Below are 19,958 nucleotides of genomic sequence, written 5' to 3'. Positions count from 1 at the left end.
GGAGTTAATTTTATTAACTGTATCTACCACTATACAGTTCTCACTCCTCCTGGTTCCAAAGCTCCTTTTTGAGTTCATCGTCACAGCTTTTTGTTTGGAACTGGTATAGAAACATTCAACACAACTTTGCAAAATTCAACACTTTTCAAACCCCATGTGTAGGTGTGCAAGTGAATCCATAGAATTTAGTGGTAAAACCATTTGGAAGTGCCAGCATTTGTGTAGCACAGTTCCTGAACCATTATTTCTGCCATGGCGTAAAAATGTTGGTTCTTTAAAAGATAACTTCTACTAGAGAAAAGGCAGAAATTTCTATTAGGCAAGAGATCGATTATCTGCAGATGCACATCGGCGCGTGAGCATATTCAGCATGGGACACTGCATGCAATATTTTCACACTTGCTAGTTACTTAGCGTATGCTAGCCCATCCCTGTCTCTCTTCTTCTCCCTCTTATGGAATAACATATTTGCCCTTTATAAGGTTCCAATGTGGGACTTGGCCCCCAACTTCAGAATGGTATGTGGTGTCCTGATCAGTCACCAAGTTTTGAGGAGATCATCTTCGACCATTCTGTTCTGTTCTGTTTCTAAAAAACCAAAACACTGGAGAAAGGGAATTGAAGAGCAACGTCCACTTCTACCAAAGGCCAAAGCATAAGAAAAGTTGCATACTATACTAGTAGAGTAGTAGTAACAAGTAACAACACCAGTAAAGAGATTTAAGCTGAAGTCTATTAATTCATCCAGATCACACTCTAATAAAGCTGCCCAATCTTGATCTGCACCATCAAAAACCAACTCCATTAGAGATCTTCATCGTAGTCCCACATATCTTCCTCAACATCCATTTCTAACACAACAGATGAGAAAGTCGTTGGCAGATTCTCAAAAGTAATTTCATCATAGAAGTAATAAAGCGGCACATTCAGCCCAGGGTATTTCTCTTTGAGGAACTTTTCAGAGACTTTCGAATACCTGCAGTTTCTCACATCCAAATATACAAGTTTTGGGCAGCCAGAGATAATGTCAAAAACCCCTTCAGCTGTGATGAGCATGTAATTTATTTCAAGATGTTTGAGCTCGGGCATTGTTGTTGCAATGGCGTGAGCTTCCTCGTTGACCGAACAAAATGAACCCTTTGCCCTTCTCAAGCCCGAAAGCAATCTACAGTTCCTGCCAAATGCTTCAAGAGCACGAGGGCCAATGTTATAACAGTAGCTCAGGTCCAAGAAAGTGATGGCACACATTCTCCCTGCAACCTTTTCCACTATTGAATCACTTATCTGGCTGTACGGAATCTGCAAGGTCTCAAGGGAACCGGCACTTGCAAAACCAACAAAAATGATGAAACCCAGATCACCAAATCCATGGCTTACAAATAAGAATACAAAAACGACTGAAATTTGAGGAAGGGGTTCTAATTAAAACTATAAAGAATTGCGAAAAAGTAGGTCTTACGAGAATTTCTACTTACTGGTCTGCGATGAAGGAGAAGATGGCATCGTTAGGTATATTATATACAGAAAGCTCCCGAGGGGAACCAGAGAATCCGATCAGCATTCGAAGCATTCGATCCAGTAGCTCAGGCTGATAATGGTCGTAGCACCACTGTGCAATGTCGATCTCTTGCCAAGAGTAAGGCCCCATCAGTGCTTTACTCCATGGTTTGCAAATCCTTGGAATCACAGTTAATTTCTCCTTCAGAGATAATTTGCTGAAGATTAACCCGAGCGCATCTGGGATTAGCTCGTCCCAACACCGAATTTCGCCTCCCTCCATCTAATCTTTCTTCAAGACAGACGCATAATAGGGATTAAAATAATAAGAAAAAAAAAAAGTATTTCTTTGTTCAAATTTTTAATATCCCAGATGGAGCACTGCCGACTAATCAATACCAGAAACAGTCATCAAATAATTAAACGAAGAAAGAACTACCATTTACAGAAGAACAAGAAGGTGATACATGCAAATCAAGAAAGAACCTTATAAGAGAAGAACTACAGAAGCATGGGAAGACCCAGGAGAGACAGGCCTAGACGACATGATATATCAAGAAATAGGCAGAACAAAGACAGAGAAGGGAATGCAAAATCTCCTACATCACATTCAATGGTTTGTAGAAGAGAAAGGAAGCTCTGCTTTTCAGATTTCAAAGGTTTTTTTTTTTTTTTTTGGGGGGGGGGGGGTGGTACTTACCGGTCTTTCCACCTGAGAGGGAAAAAGGAGCAGCAAGAGAGTAAAACAGCTACCCAACTCTGTGCATTGTGATCACAAGAACAACAAGAATTAAAAGAGGTCAAAGGCGAAAGTTTTCCTTCAGCGAGAAGAAAATCCAAGAGGAAAGCAAAAGGCAACGCACTACGCATGGAAAAGAAGAGGAACAGGCAGAAAAACAGAAAAGGGATATCATAGATGGAAAGCTTTTGTGGATGAAAAATCCTCTATTTTTCTCATTCCTGTTTTTTTTTGTTTTGCTACCTACAGAACACGACACGTGGACAACTTTAAGATCAACGGTCAAGATTGGGTGAGGATTATTGCATCCGGTGCGTTGATCTTAAAGTTGTCCACGTGTCGTGTTCTATAGGTAGCAAAACAAGGAAAAATAGGATGAGAAAAACAGAGGATTTTTTTCCAGATTTTGCTGCTTTTGGAAAACTGTAAGGAGACTGCTGGGAAAAAGCATCAAAGAAATATAGAAAGGAGAAAGGTACACTTTCCACATCATAGAGAGAAAATTGAAATCTTGTTAAACTTGGATTATTATTATTATTATTTTTTTTATGTCAACATTATCCTAGAATTCACAAACCCCTATAAAAAGGGTTTTAATATATGTTTCCCTAAAATAATGTCCTGATATTGGTTTGGACGAATGTGAGAGAAACTATCAAGAGGTGGAGATGCTGCGAGAGTGGGAAAAAAATCGTCTGTAATTCCAATCTCGTACAATTTTGTGAAATACCATCTTCAGTGGGTGACACGTGTATTGATACCAATGCAATGGTCCAGATCTGATTTAAATGACTCTTTATTGATTTAAGGTTTTATTAGTTGTACCAGATCTGGACTATTGCATTGGTATCAATACACGTGTCACCTCCTGAAGGTGGTATTTTACGGAATTGTATGAGATCAAAATTGCAGACGATTTCAACCCGCCAGAGTGAGGATGTGAATTTGAAAGCAGAATTATTTATCAAAATCAAATCGAATCATTTACACTGAAATCATGAAACTGTATATCAAATGGTTCGATATGGTTTTAATATTTAAACCGTTAAACCGATTAATATATACGTAATAAGTTTAAGTCATTCAATGTCAAGTTTACATACATTTTAATAAATAAAAAATTAAATTTACATTAAACAATTATTTTAAAAAAGTATATGATAATAAACAATTCAATTCAATGCTACAATTTACATCCATTTCACTAAAAATTTTAAAGGTAAAGAAATTATTTAGAAAAAAAATTAAAAAACCATTAAAACCAAAGCCATTCATAAATGGTTTCAATTTTATTATAGAAAACCAATTAGTAAATGATTTGATTTTGATTTTACCTACAAAATCTGCACCGAACCTAATCAAACCCTCTACATCGGAACCAAAGCAATTAATTCCCTTATTACAAAGTGTTCAATTTAACGCAAGCTTGATGCAAGGACAAAAACTAGCGCATGAATCTTGGTCTACTGTAGTGCGCTACACCATGTAGTGCAGATCCAAGGACGGGAAGCCTTCAGACACATAACCCAAAGTGCTCTCAGCCCTTGGATCTGCACTACATTCGCATGCCTAACACAGCTTGTTGGAACAAAATGTAATAGAGCACTTGCCCCCAAGGAGGTCCCAATTAAAAGAAGTCAAGGCGAAAGTTTTCTTCACCGAGAAGAAAATTCAAGAGGAAAGCAAAAGGCAACGCACTAAGGATGCAAAAGAAGAGGAACAGGGGTAAATACAGAAAAGGGTTATGGTGGATGGAAAGTTTTTGTTGCCTTTATGGGAAACTATAAGAGACTGTTGGCAAAAAGTATCAAAGATGTATAGGTGGGAGATACACTCCACATCACAGAGAGAAAATTGAAATGTTGTTAAATAGGGACATTTTTTTTTTTCGGTTGTCTACATTATCCTAGGATTCATAAAAACCACTATAAAAGGTTTTAATATGTTCTCCCAAAATAACCTCCTGAGTGTTTAGTTTAAGGCTTGATGCGAGGACAAAAACTAATACAAGGATCAAGATCCTCTATAGTGCGCTACTGCGCTACACCGTGTCGCACAGAACTAAGGGCTGGGAGTGGATCTGTGCTATATACCTATATCCCTACACCTAACGATGCTGATTGGAATAAAGTGTAATAGAGCACTTGTCCCGGGGAGGTCCTAATTTCGAGCATCTAATATCCACTCCCCCCCCCCCCCTTCTCTCTCTCTCTTCCCCATTGTATCCCCCTTTCCTCCACCCCTTACCCCTTAATCCCCTTTGTAACATCAGAGAGGATATGTCCACCTTTTCTAAATCAATAATATTCTCAAAACCATCCTGACCATAAGATCATTACCAAAGTATCCAATTTGGCAGATTATCACCCAGGTAATCATGTTTTGTCGTCATCAGAACATACTTACTCATTATAGAGTATTTGGCAAATCCAATTTTCCAATACTGTCAAGTTTTAGACACTTTCCCACCAAATTAATATTTAACTCTAATAATTCATTATCTGATATGATTAGAAAGGGATATCAAGAGGATGATAACATACCTAGGCTTTCCCAAAACGGTAAGGCTTGGATTAGGAGGAACATAAATACATATTAGGTACCATTGCATCTACTGAATGATTGATTATCCATACGTTGCAATATCTCTCGCCGTAGAGAACCCTACTGATAGGTTGGTCAGTACCCTTTCCAGGGCCAGAGGTTTCCAAAATCCTTCTCATGATCCTTCAATGAAACCAACACTTTGTAGGTTACTTAGGCACCATTTGATAATGTTTCTGCTGTTTTTGTATCTAGAAACAACAGAAACGATTTTTTACGTTATTAAGAACAGAAACGGATTTTTTGATGTTTCATAAACTTATTTCTCGGATCGGCCTCACTGAGATCTACAACACGGACAATGGATTTTTTTAGTGTTTGATAAACGAGTTGCTCTTTGATCGATTTTTTATTAGGCATTTCCCCAATATTTTTACCTCAACTTGTTTCTAAAAATAGTGAAACAAGTATAACATGTTTCACCATTCCGTTTCTTGTATCATAAATTTCTATTTATGTTCCTAAAAATGGGTGGAACGAAACGTATTTTTATCAAATATTTTTAAGGTCGTTCTTCCGTTTCTTGGCACAAAAAAAAGCAGAAACACGTTTTTAAGAACATTATCAAACGGTTCCTTACAATCCCATGTCAGGTTTTTTTTTTTCTTTTCTTTTTTTTGAAAACCAAAAAGACCATGATAGATTCTTGCATTTGATTTCACAGAGTTATTATTGTTGGATTAAGGATACAAGCTTATTTCCTTTGACATTAGAGGGTGGAACCATAGCATGTATGGAGGGGCCGAAGGGTTAGAGAATGGAAGTAGATTTGGATTTTGAAGCCGCATTGCAAGCAGAGGCTTCAAATCCCTGTTCACTCCATGGAAATAAACTCCAAAAGGGGTTTCTGTGGAGTATGCATTCTACCAAACGAAACACCAATCTTGTATTTATAGGTCTCATATATGTGCCTGCTTTGTATGCAAAAATTCTACGCGACCCTGGGATGTAAAAGGCATTTATTGTTGCTAGTGACAATTAACTGTGAAACCATGCTTGATTGCAGGAGTAAAATTGTTGAGGCTATCCAGAAGGGTAGAACCAAGGAGCTTTGGATTAGTTAACATGAAATCCACCCTTCATATGTATATGACATATTTGCTAATAGCCTACTTGTTAACTTATTATTTTGCATATTTGTAGCCTTGTAGGTTATCTTTTGTTGCAAGGCAATTTTAAAGCCAAGGGAAGTGAAATATTCAATAAATAAATAAATAAACAATTTGAAATTAGTTATATTCAAATACGGAAATGATTGCAAAAACCATCAAGTTTAAAAATTACACTTCTTTTTCCTTTAATTCCCCTTGCAACCAATTGGAGTCATAGGAATCTGCACCAGGATTGAACTTTTCACAGTGCAGGTTTGGATTTTGAGATAGCACAAGCATTTTCTTCCGTTTTGCTAGTTACCTTAAATGAGAGAGAGAGCTATGGCAGACATTTTTGTTTCCTCTGGAAATGATAAATTTAGTTTGTTTCCCTAAGATTCTCATTTATATTAATGTCAACGAATATGGGAGCTAAAAGAAATGGGGTGGATTGATTCCATATAACCGCTATGCTGCAGGCAGTGAATTGACTATGAAAAAACAGGGAAGGTGAGATTCCTCTATAAGCCACATATGCTACAATCGGTCAAGTACTCACTTGACTAGGACCCAAAAAATGAAAAAAGGAATAAACCAAACCTCTGGTTATACTTAGAATTGCTGACTAAGAAAAAAATCACAAGTGCAACTTGGTTCTAAACATATCTTTGACAACTTTCCTTGGCTGTGGATCATCTGGTCCTCTGTCTCTCTGTCCAGATGTGAAGTATAACCAACCATCCCAGAGACCCACCAGAGTGGTTTTTACGCGATAAGGCATCTTCCCATAAATTGACCATTTCTGTAATAGGAAGCAAAGCATGAATGTCAAAGGTATTAAATTTATAATTCACATTAACAATGGCCAGAGCGCAATGATACAGGAAACAACAAAGGCAAAATTTAATACAATAGCAACAAAAGGAATCACACAAATATATGGATGATGCAGCTTCTTGGATGATGTGATGTACAAGGGCGAATAGTATAGATCAATGCTAACAAAAATATAGACATAAGAAGGAATCTATCTGCCAAATTTTTCAGATAGCAACCAGTGAACAGTTGCCAAAAGGAAGTTACTACATTGATTAACATTACACAATTGGGTTACCAACTGAAACATGGGAATCTCTTATCATACATGGGCCATCCAGTGGAGACTCCAGACATGTACCAATTATTTAGAATCACCCATTCCATTAACTTCCATGCAACCAATGAACATTTTTATTAAAAAAAAAAAAACAGCAGCTGCGCACACCCAATGTTGTTCAGTCCCCAGCAGGCAATAATATGAATATATGATGCTACTAATCCAAGAGAGTAGGAGTAACTGGAAGCATTTCAGAAAGAAATAACACAAGTTTAGAAGAAAGATCTTGTATCACCCAGAAGTGCACTTCTCATCATTCATGATCAAGAAGCTCCATGTCATTGTATGTATATACTAAATTCTAAATTCAAGTATAATTTCAAATGGAGATAACAAAAGGTGAATATCAGTCCATCTAGGACACCGTCCAAAAAACAGGTGCCATAGAAACCTTAAAGGCAATATTCCAACAGAAGGAAAAGAAAAGCAGACATAGCTAGGCTCTGATGCAGGACTAAGAATACCTTTAATTCCAGCTGGTAATGGGTTCTAAACATGAAAGATGGGGGCACTTAAGGCTATGAAATACAAACGAGAATAGGGTTTAAAAGAATGTTTGGCATTGAGAAGTGAAATAATAATTTAATAGTACTTCACAGCAAGAATTAAGAAAGAATAGATCTGAGAGCATGGAGGGACTAGCAAGTGATCAGATTATGGCAATAATTACTTTAAAAAAAAATGATTGATGCAGGAAAGGTTAACATTTACTAGAGTAGCACCTCAATTTGACTGCCATAGGGGGATTTTGTCTTAAGCTAAATGCTTGCCTATATTCATTAATGCAAGTGAATGATAGGAAAAGGTCCATACCAATGTATCTAAATTGAAACGGAAAACTTCTCCAACAAGGATAATTCTTTTCGTCACAGGGTTCTTTTCTGTTGTGCCTCCAACAATCAAAATAGAATTGTTCACAAGAATCCATGCAAACTCTATATGGGAGTTAGGCTTTGGCATTGGAGGCAATGTTTTCCACTTCATCTCATCATCCAGCACATAAACATCAGTATATACAACCTGAAAGAGACAATTATAATTTGCATTATCTAAAAACAATATATAAAGAGGAAGCTAACAACCTAAACCCTATAAAAAATTAAGTGAACAGACTTCCCGTCAAAAATATGCATCCCCAACACACTATTGCAACAGATTATGAAAATAGCACAACTGATAACCACTTCCATATATAATACTTAGCAAGCATGTAATTGTTGAAAGAAATGTTATGGGGCCGCTAAGAACAAAATGAAACCAAAATACCAAATAATTATATGACCAACAATAGGATGTTTTTTTATCTATTGATCAGTTGAACACAATTTCAGTTGACCATTGTAGCAATTGTTCATAAGGGCACACCTAAGTGCAACGGTAAGGTTGCACCATTGCGACCTAGTGGTTGCAGTTTCAAGTCAGGAAACAGCCTCTCCGCAAAGAGGCTGTGTACATTATGACCCTCCCCAGACCCCGCAGTGGCGGGAGCCTTGTGCACTTGTTATGCTCTTTTTTCATTGTAGCAATGGTTCATGATAAGAACAGGGATAACACATCTAGTTTTTCAAATACTTCAATTTTATTTTCTCTCATAAAATAACAGATAAGTGCATTAAGCATAAGTCAAATGACTCATAGAAGCGTTTCACCAACTTGCAACCAACTCAAAATGAAACTAAGCATTACCCTAACTAATTGGGGTCAGCTTTGGAAATCCTTCTGTGCCAACCCACTCAGTTTAAAGCGACGGACTACTAACAAACACAATGAAATTATTAAAAAGGATAGAAAAGTATGCATTATGAATCCATTCTATAAAAAACCATATGAAACTTATCACAACAATATGGAAATTTTATTGACACAGCCCTAATAAACCCTAATACCCCAAACCACGTTACAAAAGGACATGTACCAAGTCCACAAATAAACACCAGAAAACCAATAAAAACCTATAATTCACATATAGTAGCTCCCTCACCTGTTCCCCAGAAGAAAAAAAAATTAAAACAAAAGCCTTGAATTTAAAAAGAACAAGGATCCCACGCTTTCTGTCTACTCCCGTGATTTTCTTTTTTTGAATTCCATGTTTTCCTAATCCAACTCCAGAGCCGTACAAAATTCTGAACCTATGAACCTAACTTTCCCTCATGTCTTTCTCTTCCGAGCTACAAATAAAACCTACATCCATAACACTCGAGCTAGAAAGAGATTTAATTTTCTTATTCTTTATCCCTTTTAGTGGAATGGTATTGAGACAAGAAAACGATGACAAAATCATCATGGACTTCTAGTGAAGGACTGATGAAGTCAGGGGTCAATGAAACCTTAATTAGCTGCAAATAGACCCAATTTAAGCAATCCAATTAATGCAGTGCTAACCAGTGAAGTCCAATGGGAGATCGGCCTGCAACAAGATCGCAGGTATAGGGACAACTCAGATATGCATGAAAATCTGGTCGAATGGTCTATTAGTCAAAAAGAACAAGCCTGTAAAATCTTATGTTGATCTAATATAGTCAGATTTGACAATATGGAGTAGTCTCACAAAATAGCATAGCCAAAAGAGAAACCCAGATTTAGAAAACAACAACTAGAATCCAACGAATAGCAAGTCAAACTCAAAATAGAAACAGAGAATTGACATAGTAACTAAGGATGACAGAAAAAGCAAGTGAATCAGACTTAGTTACCAATAGAAAAAGAGAAAGTAAAGATGGAGAACATGCTGTAACAGCACATAGGATGTAGCCAAAATAGAAACTCAGATTTAGAAACCAATAGAAAACAACAACTAGAATCCAACGAATAGCAAGTCAAACTCAAAATGGAAACAGAGAATAGACATAGTAACTAAGGATGACAGAAAAAGCAAGTAAATCAGACTTAGTTACCAATAGAGAAATAGAAATAAGGACAGAGAACATACTGTAACAGCACATAGGAATCACTAGTGAATGCTTAACGGTACTTCAATTCAATGGAAGGAATTGTTTGTCAAACCAGCACAATAACTTGATCAGAAACTTGGATGAAGAAGGATCTGTTAGGCTTCTAAGTCAGATAAACATCAGAGGATACTTAATTGACTTATTTCCCTCCCAAAAGGCCAAAACCAACCAATAGCCAGAAGAAAAGACTTCCAGAAAATTTATAAAAATTTATAAAAATTTTGTCAAAGAGCACAATAGCTGTACCGTAGAACGAACAATAAAACCCAGTTTCAACCCAACCAAACAAAGCCAAATCAAGATTGGACCCACTATCAGAATCATTTACAGTAAGTAGGTTTTTACGTCCAGACCAAGCAGGTCTGCTAGGGTTTGTGGGTTGGAAAACAAAACTAATTTACATCCAGAAAGAGAAAATCAAACAACTCCCAAATTATGGAGAAATTTCAACGGAAAGGAATCTTTTTCTGGTTTAGAAACTTCAATAGAAATCTGACAAGTAGGCTTACCAGATTGTAAATCAACCCATAGTTTTACCCAGAAGGTCCATTGACAATTCTGTAAATTACTGTCATTGCACAAGTATTCCTCCATGGAAATTAGGATAGCAGCTATTAATGGCCTCAGCCAAAAGAAGAGAACCAAAGCTTTAAACTCAACACTGTTCAATTCGAAATTCCAACAACCCTACAACCATATTCACAAAACAGAACTTAATTAAAAATATAGGAAACCCATCTCCTAATCCATTTAGAAACTTAAGACTAACTCTATAACACCCCCCCCATGGACCATATAACGAAGCACAGTTACAAGTATATATCCATGTCAAAAGCCCATTGATAAAATCTAATATATAATAAGGAAATAAGATAAGGCTCCTAGTAACAAATTATTGGTACTGAAACTTGCATGTTTTCTTTCATATTTGCAGGATAGACTCCCGAGGGCTTATTGTTCACACCCCACTCGGACCATGCATTGTTATGTCGAGGCACATAAGAGGCTATCTTAGGAGATGCTCCCACATCAAGAACCTTATAAAAAGTCTGCTACAATATTTTTAAGGAACACCAGAACAGAGTTCAGATCGCCATTTACAGTCTAAGCACAAATGATTCAACTGAGCCTGAAATTCAACAAAGAAGAATCTTCAATATGATATGGCTGTCATTGGTATTTGTACATAGATCGCTCAAAACACCAATTGGACATAGGGTCGGCCCAAATCATTTCACTTTTTTCCCTTCCCAGTTTCCTTTCCCGAACTCCAGCCTCTCTTTATTCCTTTTCAATAGGGATCTTTCCTTCAGGGTCAACTTCAGTGAGGATCAGCTTCAAAAGGCTCAATTTCAGTGTGGGCCTTCTCTTGAAAATCTACACTTCAACTAGGTCTTCAAGCATCTTAATGTAATTTTCTTTTCCTTTGATTAAAAAAAAAAAAAGTCTTCAAGCAATTCATCTTCATCTCAGTCATAAATCCTTAACTAGAACTTCAATTACTACATCACTGATGCAGATACGGCTGCCCTTTCTTGGTTGGACCAGCATGACCGGCTTTGGAAGCCAAGAGCCAAAAAGAACCAGTCCAGCCCAGGGTTTTGGTCCAACAAGGGTTGGAAATAAAATTAGTAGTTTACGTAGTATTTTATTTCATGCTTTTATTTTCCAGACTTAAACGTAGGAGTAGGATTTATTTCCTTACTTTGGTTTCCTTTTTATAGTTGTTTCCTAGTTTAGGCTAGTTTCCATTTCAGTTAAGTTTCTAATTTCATGTTCCTATTTTCCTATATATTGGTTGTAATCGATTGAAGATTTAGAGAGTGATTTTGATTATTGAATGAATATGTTGAGTTTGTGCACTAGTAAAGTGTGTGCTTCTCCTTTTTCCCCCTCTCTACTTTGATTTCCCCTTTCTTCCCTAAGGGTTCTCCATCAACTTGGTATCAGAGCCGAAGAATCCTATTCCTTCCCCATCTTTCTTCTTCCCTTCCGATTCTCTGTGTTGGTTTCCACCGATACTGAGAACAAAAAAAAAAAAAAAATCCCAAAGCCTCCCTTTCTTTTTCTCCTCACTTCGATTCCCAACCAGAAAATCCCACCGCCTCTCTTTTCACTTCTTTTCCCTTCCGACAACAGCCACCGCCTCCTCTTTCTGGTTCCGACAGAAACTTTAAAAATAAATAAATAAATAAATAAAATCCCAAAACCTCCCTGCCCTACCGCCTCCCCTCTTTTACCCTCTATTCCTTCCGACAACAGCAAAAAAAAAAAAGGAGCAGCAAGAAGAGAGAGTCAACGAAGAAGAAGAACAGAAGAAAAGGAGTAGGGAAGAAAAGAAGAAGCAAGAAGACGGAAGAACATACCTGTTCCGGATTTCCTCCATCACCGCCTGTTATGCTCGAACATCCTGCCAGCCTGAAATCTTGCTTCAGCCTTCTCGTAAGCCGCTGTTCCCATCGTTGGAAGTGACCCCTGCTGGTGTTGATTCCATCTCTGAGTAAGAGATCCCCTCCTCCCCTTTGTCAGTGAAACCCCCAACCCACGATCTTATTTTTCTTCTTTTTATTTTAAATTCTTCTGACTTGCCAAAAATACCCCTCCATTTCTTTCATTATTCCCCTTTTTGTCCCATATTTTTTTTATTTCCAATTAAACCCCTGTCCCATACGTGACGTGACACACCCTTTTGTGGTTTCATTTGAACTTCCAAAATAAAATTACACTTTTGCCAAAAAAATTAAAAAAAATTAAAAAAAGTTATTTACTATTCTGCCCCTGCCCTTTAAGCCTCAAGTTATTTACTATGCTACCATTATTCTTTGAGTGCTATTTTGTTAATCATCACCATAGTAGCCAATAGTGAAGTTGTTCAACAGCTGAATTCTTATAAAGGAGAAACTGATACAAAATCTGATGCTCTCACTAACATGGTCACGTCCCTAAAAACAATGGTGGAATCTATGCAAGTTTCCATGGGATCCATGCAAGTTTCTATTGATCGTTTGGTGGCAGCAAATAAAGGAAAGAGTCCCATTCCATCTGGGTATTCTTCCAACACCACTCCATAGGATCCGTCAGTAACACTACCACCTCCACCACATCATACACCACCACCACCACCTCCACCACCATAAGGGACTGGCAAACATGATGATGGAGCAGAAAGAGCAGCAAAATTGGATGTCCTTGATTTTTATGGAGACAATAATCCATAATTGTACCTTGGCTGGATTCACAGCTTAGATACATTCTTCAGATGGTACGGGTTGACTGAGGCTCGAAAGATCCTATTTGCAGAGGCCAAACTGAAAGGCACAGCCCGAGTCTGGTGGATCAAGCAACAACAACAGAACCGAACCCGAGGCATTGGTTTGGTCACTACTTGGGCTGAAATGTATGAAGTCATGAATCGGCGATTCTTGCCTTCTGATTACAAGCAACACATGCATCTCAGGTTTGCACAGTTGAAATAAGAGAATTTGACCGTTGAAGAGTATGTTGCTAGATTTTATTATTTGGTCACTCGTTCTGACTTTGAGTGGGATGAAGAAGTATTAGTAGCATAATTTCGCAATGGTTTGCACCCTCAACTTAGTGCTTCCCTTGCATTTAGTCGATTGCCTACTATGGAAGACACCGTACAAGTAGCATATCAGGTTGAGGAAAGTCTAAAACGCCCATACAACCGGAGAAATTTTGCAGATACTTTTTCTCGAGGTACTAGTTCTGTTTGGCAAGAGTCTCCTACCCAAGAGAGGTCATCTAGCAAACCACAGGCTAGTGCTACATCTATGTCCTCTTCACGACCTAGTCGGCCGTATTCTCCACCTCGACATGTCTCTGAAATGTCATCTTCACGGCCTACCCGCCCATACTCACCCCCTCAGCGTGGTTTAGATAAACCTTCTGATTCTTCAAAATTTACAATTCGGTGCTACTCATGCCATGGATTTGGACATATCAGTGCTCAATGTCCCAGCCGTTTGGTTGCTTTTATTGATAAGGATTCTCCTATACCATATATTCCCGAATAGCAACTTGGTTCTAACACAGTTGATTTACGAGAAGAGCGTGCAACAGGTGAAGTCAATGACACTCTCAGTGACGAAGACCAACATCCTTTTTATGTCATTCGTCATGTGTTGACCACTCAGAAGGCCACTGAAAATGAAGATTGGCGCCGCAGTAGTATTTTTCAGACTCATGTGAAGTGCAATGATCAGTTGCTAACCTTGGTCATTGATGGAGGCAGTTGCACTAATGTTGCCTCTGAAGACGTTGTTCGTAAGCTGGGATTGAATACAGAACCACATCCTAATCCTTACAAGGTTGCTTGGGTGAACAACACTAATCTCAAAATCACAGACATGTGCTTGGTCACATATTCTATTGGTGGATTTAAGGATACAGTCCAATGTGATGTCCTCCCTCTGAAGGTGTGCCATATCCTTTTTGGTCGACCTTGGTTGTTTGATAAGAAAGTACAGCATTATGGCTATGTCAATACCTATGCCTTCAAGCATGCCAACAAGACTATGAAATTTCATCATGCCAAAGATCTCCCTGAAATTAAGCTCAAGAAAATGGTGGGCTCGTTCCTCATTCAACGTATTCCTTCAGACGGTCTCCTCGGTCCTTTCCCTAACTCGACGGAGTCGAGTTCTTTTCAGAGGAGGAGAGTTGATGCAGATACGGCTGCCCTTTCTTGGTTGGACCAACATGACCGGCTTTGGAAGCCAAGAGCCAAGAAGAATCGGTCCAGCCCAGGGTTTTGGTCTAACAAGGGTTGGAAATAAAATTAATAGTTTACGTAGTATTTTATTTCATGCTTTTATTTTCCAGACTTAAACGTAGGAGTAGGATTTATTTCCTTGCTTTGGTTTCCTTTTTATACTTGTTTCCTAGTTTAGGCTAGTTTCCATTTCAGTTAAGTTTCTAATTTCATGTTCCTATTTTCCTATATATTGGCTGTAATCGATTGAAGATTTAGAGAGTGATTTTGATTATTGAATGAATATGTTGAGTTTGTGCACTAGTGAAGTGTGTGCTTCTCCTTTTTCCCCCTCTCTACTCTGATTTCCCCTTTCTTCCCTAAGGGTTCTCCATCAATCACATTTTCTATTACACTGTTCATTTTTTGCACAGGAAGCTAGGAATCCATCACAAGTAGCAATCCTGTTGTGAACATCAGCTTTGATTAGGAATATCACATCAAGAACTGCTGATTAGGATCATCCATGGTGAATAGAAAGTTCAAGTTTGGCTACAATACCAAACCAATGCAGTCAGGAAACCAAAGGGTCAGATTAGCTTGCAAATGATGGACCTAAATACAAGATACAAGGCTTTGATTAATAAGTTGATAAGCAGATCTGAGGTATTATAATGGACAGATCTGATCCTCAATCTAAGGCTCAGATTTCATGATAAATATTAGCAGAAATTGGTAACTGGTAGCTGAAATTACAGGTTAAAAGTGTAAGGAGGAGTTGTTGATAAAATAGATAGAGCACAATAGCACAATAGGAGTGGAAACAGGTTTTGATTGGGAAGAAGTATAAAGAGAGAAAGAGATGACGGACATCACATTTGTATCTAAAATTGACAGATATAAAGGAAGGAACACAAAAATGATAAAACTCACCCTATATTAACGCACAAGCAGTCAAACTCCTTAACTAAAACTCAGCTTAATAAATTCAACTCATATGGTCACAGGGCAGTGTAGATATGCTTATATAGAACTCTCAAAATCTGACTCCTACAACTAGAACCTCTATAATTCTAATACAACTCAATCCACTACTTCTTCGACCAGTAATAGACTAAATAGAGCATAATTATACTCCTAAACTATCTAGGAAAACGAAAAACTTGAAAATCCTAAAGAAACTACAACCAAACAACTAATTTTACTTTACTCCCACTGCCACTAGGAGAAGACATAAATTCGTGTACCCCCATGACTTACCTTTTGGGTAGGCTTGTAACTGCATTAACTCATTAAGTATAATAGACAAAAATCCAATCAATGATAAATACTTCAAGATGAGACCAGTCCTATCTCCAATTATAAAGCAGTTGGCATCCAATGTGAACCAAACCAAATTCTATCATTTGATTACAATACAGGAATCATCTCAAAATACCTCATTCCTTCGAGAGCATTTGAAAATAGGTGATCCAGGTTTGGCCATAAAATCACCCTCTTGACCACCAATTACCATCAGCTTATCATCAACCACAATACAAGCCCTGCCAGAATATAAACTCAAGAATCAGAGACATAACCTAAGATTACCCAATGCAAGTTTAACAGCTATCCTAATAGAACTGAACTTCCCTTCTTCCCCCAGCCCTTCCAATGAGTAGCCCTAGTCATAATGTAAATGAAACCATAGGCATAATGAGCAAATAATAATGAAAATCCATGCAACTAGAACTTCCTAGGGAAGAAAGGGCAATAATCAGCAAAAATGTAATTGCTAGGAAACACAAGCGGGTTGAAATTGCTGAATGAAAGATTCTCAGTGGTTTTTCCCTAGACACTATAGAAAATACATTACCACTACAGAAAAAACTGACCACTCTCAAAAGATTACACTCGTACTTCCTAATTGTGAAATGAAAATTTTATAAGTTTCAATTTATTCAGATTTACAGTTACATAAAAATTACGCAGTTAAAAGAAAAAAAAAAATCTTATATGCAAGGCCAGGAGAGAAGAATGTCAACACTGTATTGCATTATCAAATGTTGCATCATATGAACTCCATGGGAACCATGGTGACAAACAAATGACACATGAATCAAATCAAAAACTAAATAAAAAACAACAAAAATAGTTTCATTTCCATATGCAATTGAAATGTAAATTTCACCACACAATACAATTATCCTAATTTAAGAACTGTCAGCACTTTCTGCTCAAATACCCATCAAAACATGGCAAAATTACTCATGGTCATGTTCAGTCATTGGGAGTTAGCATCTGTTCTCAATTAATTCCACGATGAGCTTACGAGTGCCATCTTAGGTAATGCATGTGTATGTGCATAGAACAAGACATGAATCACTTTTACATATTATCATGTTTTCTCTCTGAGGGATTGGGCCCCAAAAAAAAGAACCCAGAGAAAAAATATTAAAAGTTCTAAGTATGCACTTTGACATATTTCCAAAACCATAAGCGTAAAACATAGACCAATGCCAAGAATAAAAATTGTTCCAGAATTCCATTGAAACTGGGGGAATTTGGCAAAAAAATACTTCTCTTTTCTTGAAGGTCCAAATTGAATTCGGGTGGGGGAGGGGGGGACTGAAATAATACAATGTTTCCAGCGAAATCAGAAAAAAGATTGAAGTTTAGTTTGAAATGCATCGAAATAGACGAATTCGGGAATTTTGACCCAAGACCTATTCAAGTCCAAATTTCTCAAAACAATTCAAGAACAAAATTCTTCTACAACATATGAACATGATTGCTTCAAAATTTCCGTCATATTAATGAACATAATTATGATCAATAAGAGATATAACATTATGAACTAAGTTAAAAACTATCCTCTTTTTACTTATAAAATCACTTTACTCACTTCTGTTGAATTTTAAGCATGCACTTATTATTTGAATAAATGAATTATAATTGATATTTCTTTGGAATGGCATGCATTACATATAGATGTGTATTTATTTGGAATCATTCACCTTGCATCATGTTGTGTGATATGCATCTTATATTCGTGTAAAATAGACAATATTGCCACGTTGGTCAACACCTTAAGGATGTGCTAAGCTTTCAAAACTGTAAAACATTTTGGATGGGTTTATCGTTATCTAATCACTTTAGGAGAGTATTTTTACTCAAATAAGCATTCCATAAGTATCAATAAGAAAATGTAGTTTTACTCAGATAAGCATCCCAAAGGGTGTAATTTATTTTCATGCATTGAATAGTATAGAAATCGTTTTATTCTTTCACTTTCTACAGAAACTACTTATTTATTTTGAACAAGATGGTAAAAAACCTGTGAGGTCCCCCACGAGGAATGGGTATTTCACTCCGCCATTCTTTCTCTAACACTTTGCCATCTTTAACTGCAATGCTCCAATGGTCTACTGCAGGTTCATGACGATCCTCCTTGCTGCCACCCATTACGTGAAGTCTGCCCCTCCAAAGCTGAGTTGCTGGGGCATACCTGAAAATTGCCATGTTCAAAACCTTCATTTTATTTATGATCTATCAAATTCTTCATGAGTCAAATGTCATAATCAGTCATAATCATTCACATTCAATGATGGATTTAGCATGCCATAAAAAGGTGCATCTAACTCTCTATTTCATTAAAAAGAAAAAATGTAGATTCCTGCAGAATAAAACATCAACCTAAAAGAAGAATATCAAACTCTTAATAATCAGAAGTCACTCACAAATCTCACATGTACAACAATGAGGAGAAAGTGGAAGTAAAAAACGGCGTACTTAGTGCACGAGGCTCCTGCCACTGCAAGGTCTGAGGATGGTCATAATGAATGCAGCCTGAGCCCCACTTTGCAGAGATGTTGTTTCCCAACTCGAACGCGCGACCACTAGGTCACAATGGAGCAACCTTACCGTTGCGCCGAAGTCCACCCTCAATTTTTTTTTCAAGGTCAGGATGAGGCTCACTATCATAGGCAAGTTCTTTCTAGGTTCAAAACTGCCAAGGCAGTGCCTTAGCCAACACTTGACCAAGGCCAGACCAACACCACCCAGGCCATCATAGCATTCACCCAAATGTCTTCACAATAATCGATGGGACACGACCTGCACACAAGCCATACACTAGCCGAGGCTTGCTCGACTTAGCCCACAGTATCACTTCATTGAATCCCAACCAAGATATTCACCTAATGACTAGGGCTACTTGACAAACCAAGCCCGACAACCTAAAAGTTGCTTCCCTGCATCACAGCATAGACACTCGTCCAAAACTATGGATTCCCTCATTATTGGAGCCCATCACTAGTGGTACACCACCATAAGGCAAGCCATGCTACAGTAGCTCAAGACTACAACCAAGCCAATTACCATGCTTGCACCCAAGGTACCATTACCGCCCATCAAATGGCTATGAAGCCCCCTTGCTCGACACCCAAAATACCAACGGTTTGCCAAACCTGCAGCACACTCATCCACATCGGGCCACCACTAACCCATATTGCATGCTAGTAGCAAGCGCCAACATATACAAATCCAAGCCACATTCAACCCAAGCTACACCCAAAACAGGCACACCCACACTACAAGACACAGGATAGCCCACTCACACAAACCCAGTGTTGCCTCTGAGTCATATGAGGTACAAGTACCATCCACAAACCCAAACCTCTGCCTCCCAACAGTGCACCATGCTAGCACCTCCTGCTAACTTAGTCCCTGTCAACCCACCCTACCTGGGAAAAAATCATGGCCCATTCCGACTAACAAGTGCCCACTCATTGTATCCATCTATCTGACCGTGGAATACTTGTGCTATTGATGCATGCGTGGCCAAGCCAACCCCACACACAATGCCTCGTAAAAATCACAATGCTATGCCGGGCAACGACACCAAGGAGGGTGAGGTCACACACCCTTCCTCAAGGTAGCCCTCAAGCTTTTGCTCCCTTGGAGACATTAACCCCACCTCTTAAAACCATGTTGTCACAACTCTTTGATTTCCCAAAACATTTTCTTTACAATGCCAACATAGCACGGTGCATTGACATGCCCCGATCTAGGAACAAAGGAAATCATCGGCCACACAAACCATGCATACGCATGCCACTGCAAGTGTTACAGGCGTGCCAATGGTTAGGCTGCAACATAACGCCCGTCCTCTTTTAATATTGATACTGCTGCCAAAGCAAAACAAACCCCCAAACACCCCCACCAC

The 19,958-nt window shown here is 38.1% G+C and overlaps 2 protein-coding genes across 6 annotated transcripts in view; both read right to left on the bottom strand.

Annotated features, from left to right (window-relative positions):
• Window positions 1-292: 292 nt before the first annotated feature.
• On the bottom strand, window positions 293-2,385 carry LOC122057741 (F-box protein FBW2-like). Of its 3 annotated transcripts, none has more exons than XM_042619971.1 (3): window positions 2,198-2,385; window positions 1,476-1,789; window positions 293-1,324 (listed from the first exon to the last, which is right to left on the bottom strand). In XM_042619971.1, the coding sequence occupies exons 2-3, from the start codon at window positions 1,778-1,780 to the stop codon at window positions 805-807; spliced, it is 825 nt and encodes a 274-aa protein (XP_042475905.1). In that variant the 5' UTR covers window positions 1,781-1,789; window positions 2,198-2,385; the 3' UTR covers window positions 293-804. The 3 variants fall into 3 exon arrangements, with proteins under 3 accessions (XP_042475905.1, XP_042475921.1, XP_042475911.1); XM_042619987.1 differs by having other exon boundaries at window positions 1,476-1,780; XM_042619977.1 differs by lacking the exon at window positions 2,198-2,385 and adding an exon at window positions 1,984-2,145.
• A 4,001-nt stretch (window positions 2,386-6,386) lies between these two features.
• The window catches only part of LOC122066836 (kelch repeat-containing protein At3g27220-like), a 16,769-nt gene continuing 3,197 nt past the window's right edge, over window positions 6,387-19,958 (bottom strand). For all 3 annotated transcript variants that reach the window (XM_042630674.1, XM_042630667.1, XM_042630669.1), the window contains exons 5-8: window positions 18,069-18,239; window positions 16,191-16,296; window positions 7,901-8,107; window positions 6,387-6,733 (exon numbers count right to left, since the gene is read on the bottom strand). In XM_042630674.1, coding sequence (XP_042486608.1) covers window positions 6,569-6,733; window positions 7,901-8,107; window positions 16,191-16,296; window positions 18,069-18,239 — 649 coding nt within the window. In that variant the 3' untranslated portion in view covers window positions 6,387-6,568. The remainder of the gene's footprint in view (window positions 6,734-7,900; window positions 8,108-16,190; window positions 16,297-18,068; window positions 18,240-19,958) is intronic.

This window comes from Macadamia integrifolia, chromosome 2, assembly GCF_013358625.1.
Source record: "Macadamia integrifolia cultivar HAES 741 chromosome 2, SCU_Mint_v3, whole genome shotgun sequence".
NCBI lineage: Eukaryota > Viridiplantae > Streptophyta > Magnoliopsida > Proteales > Proteaceae > Macadamia > Macadamia integrifolia.
This window is presented reverse-complemented; position numbering and strand designations above follow the sequence as displayed.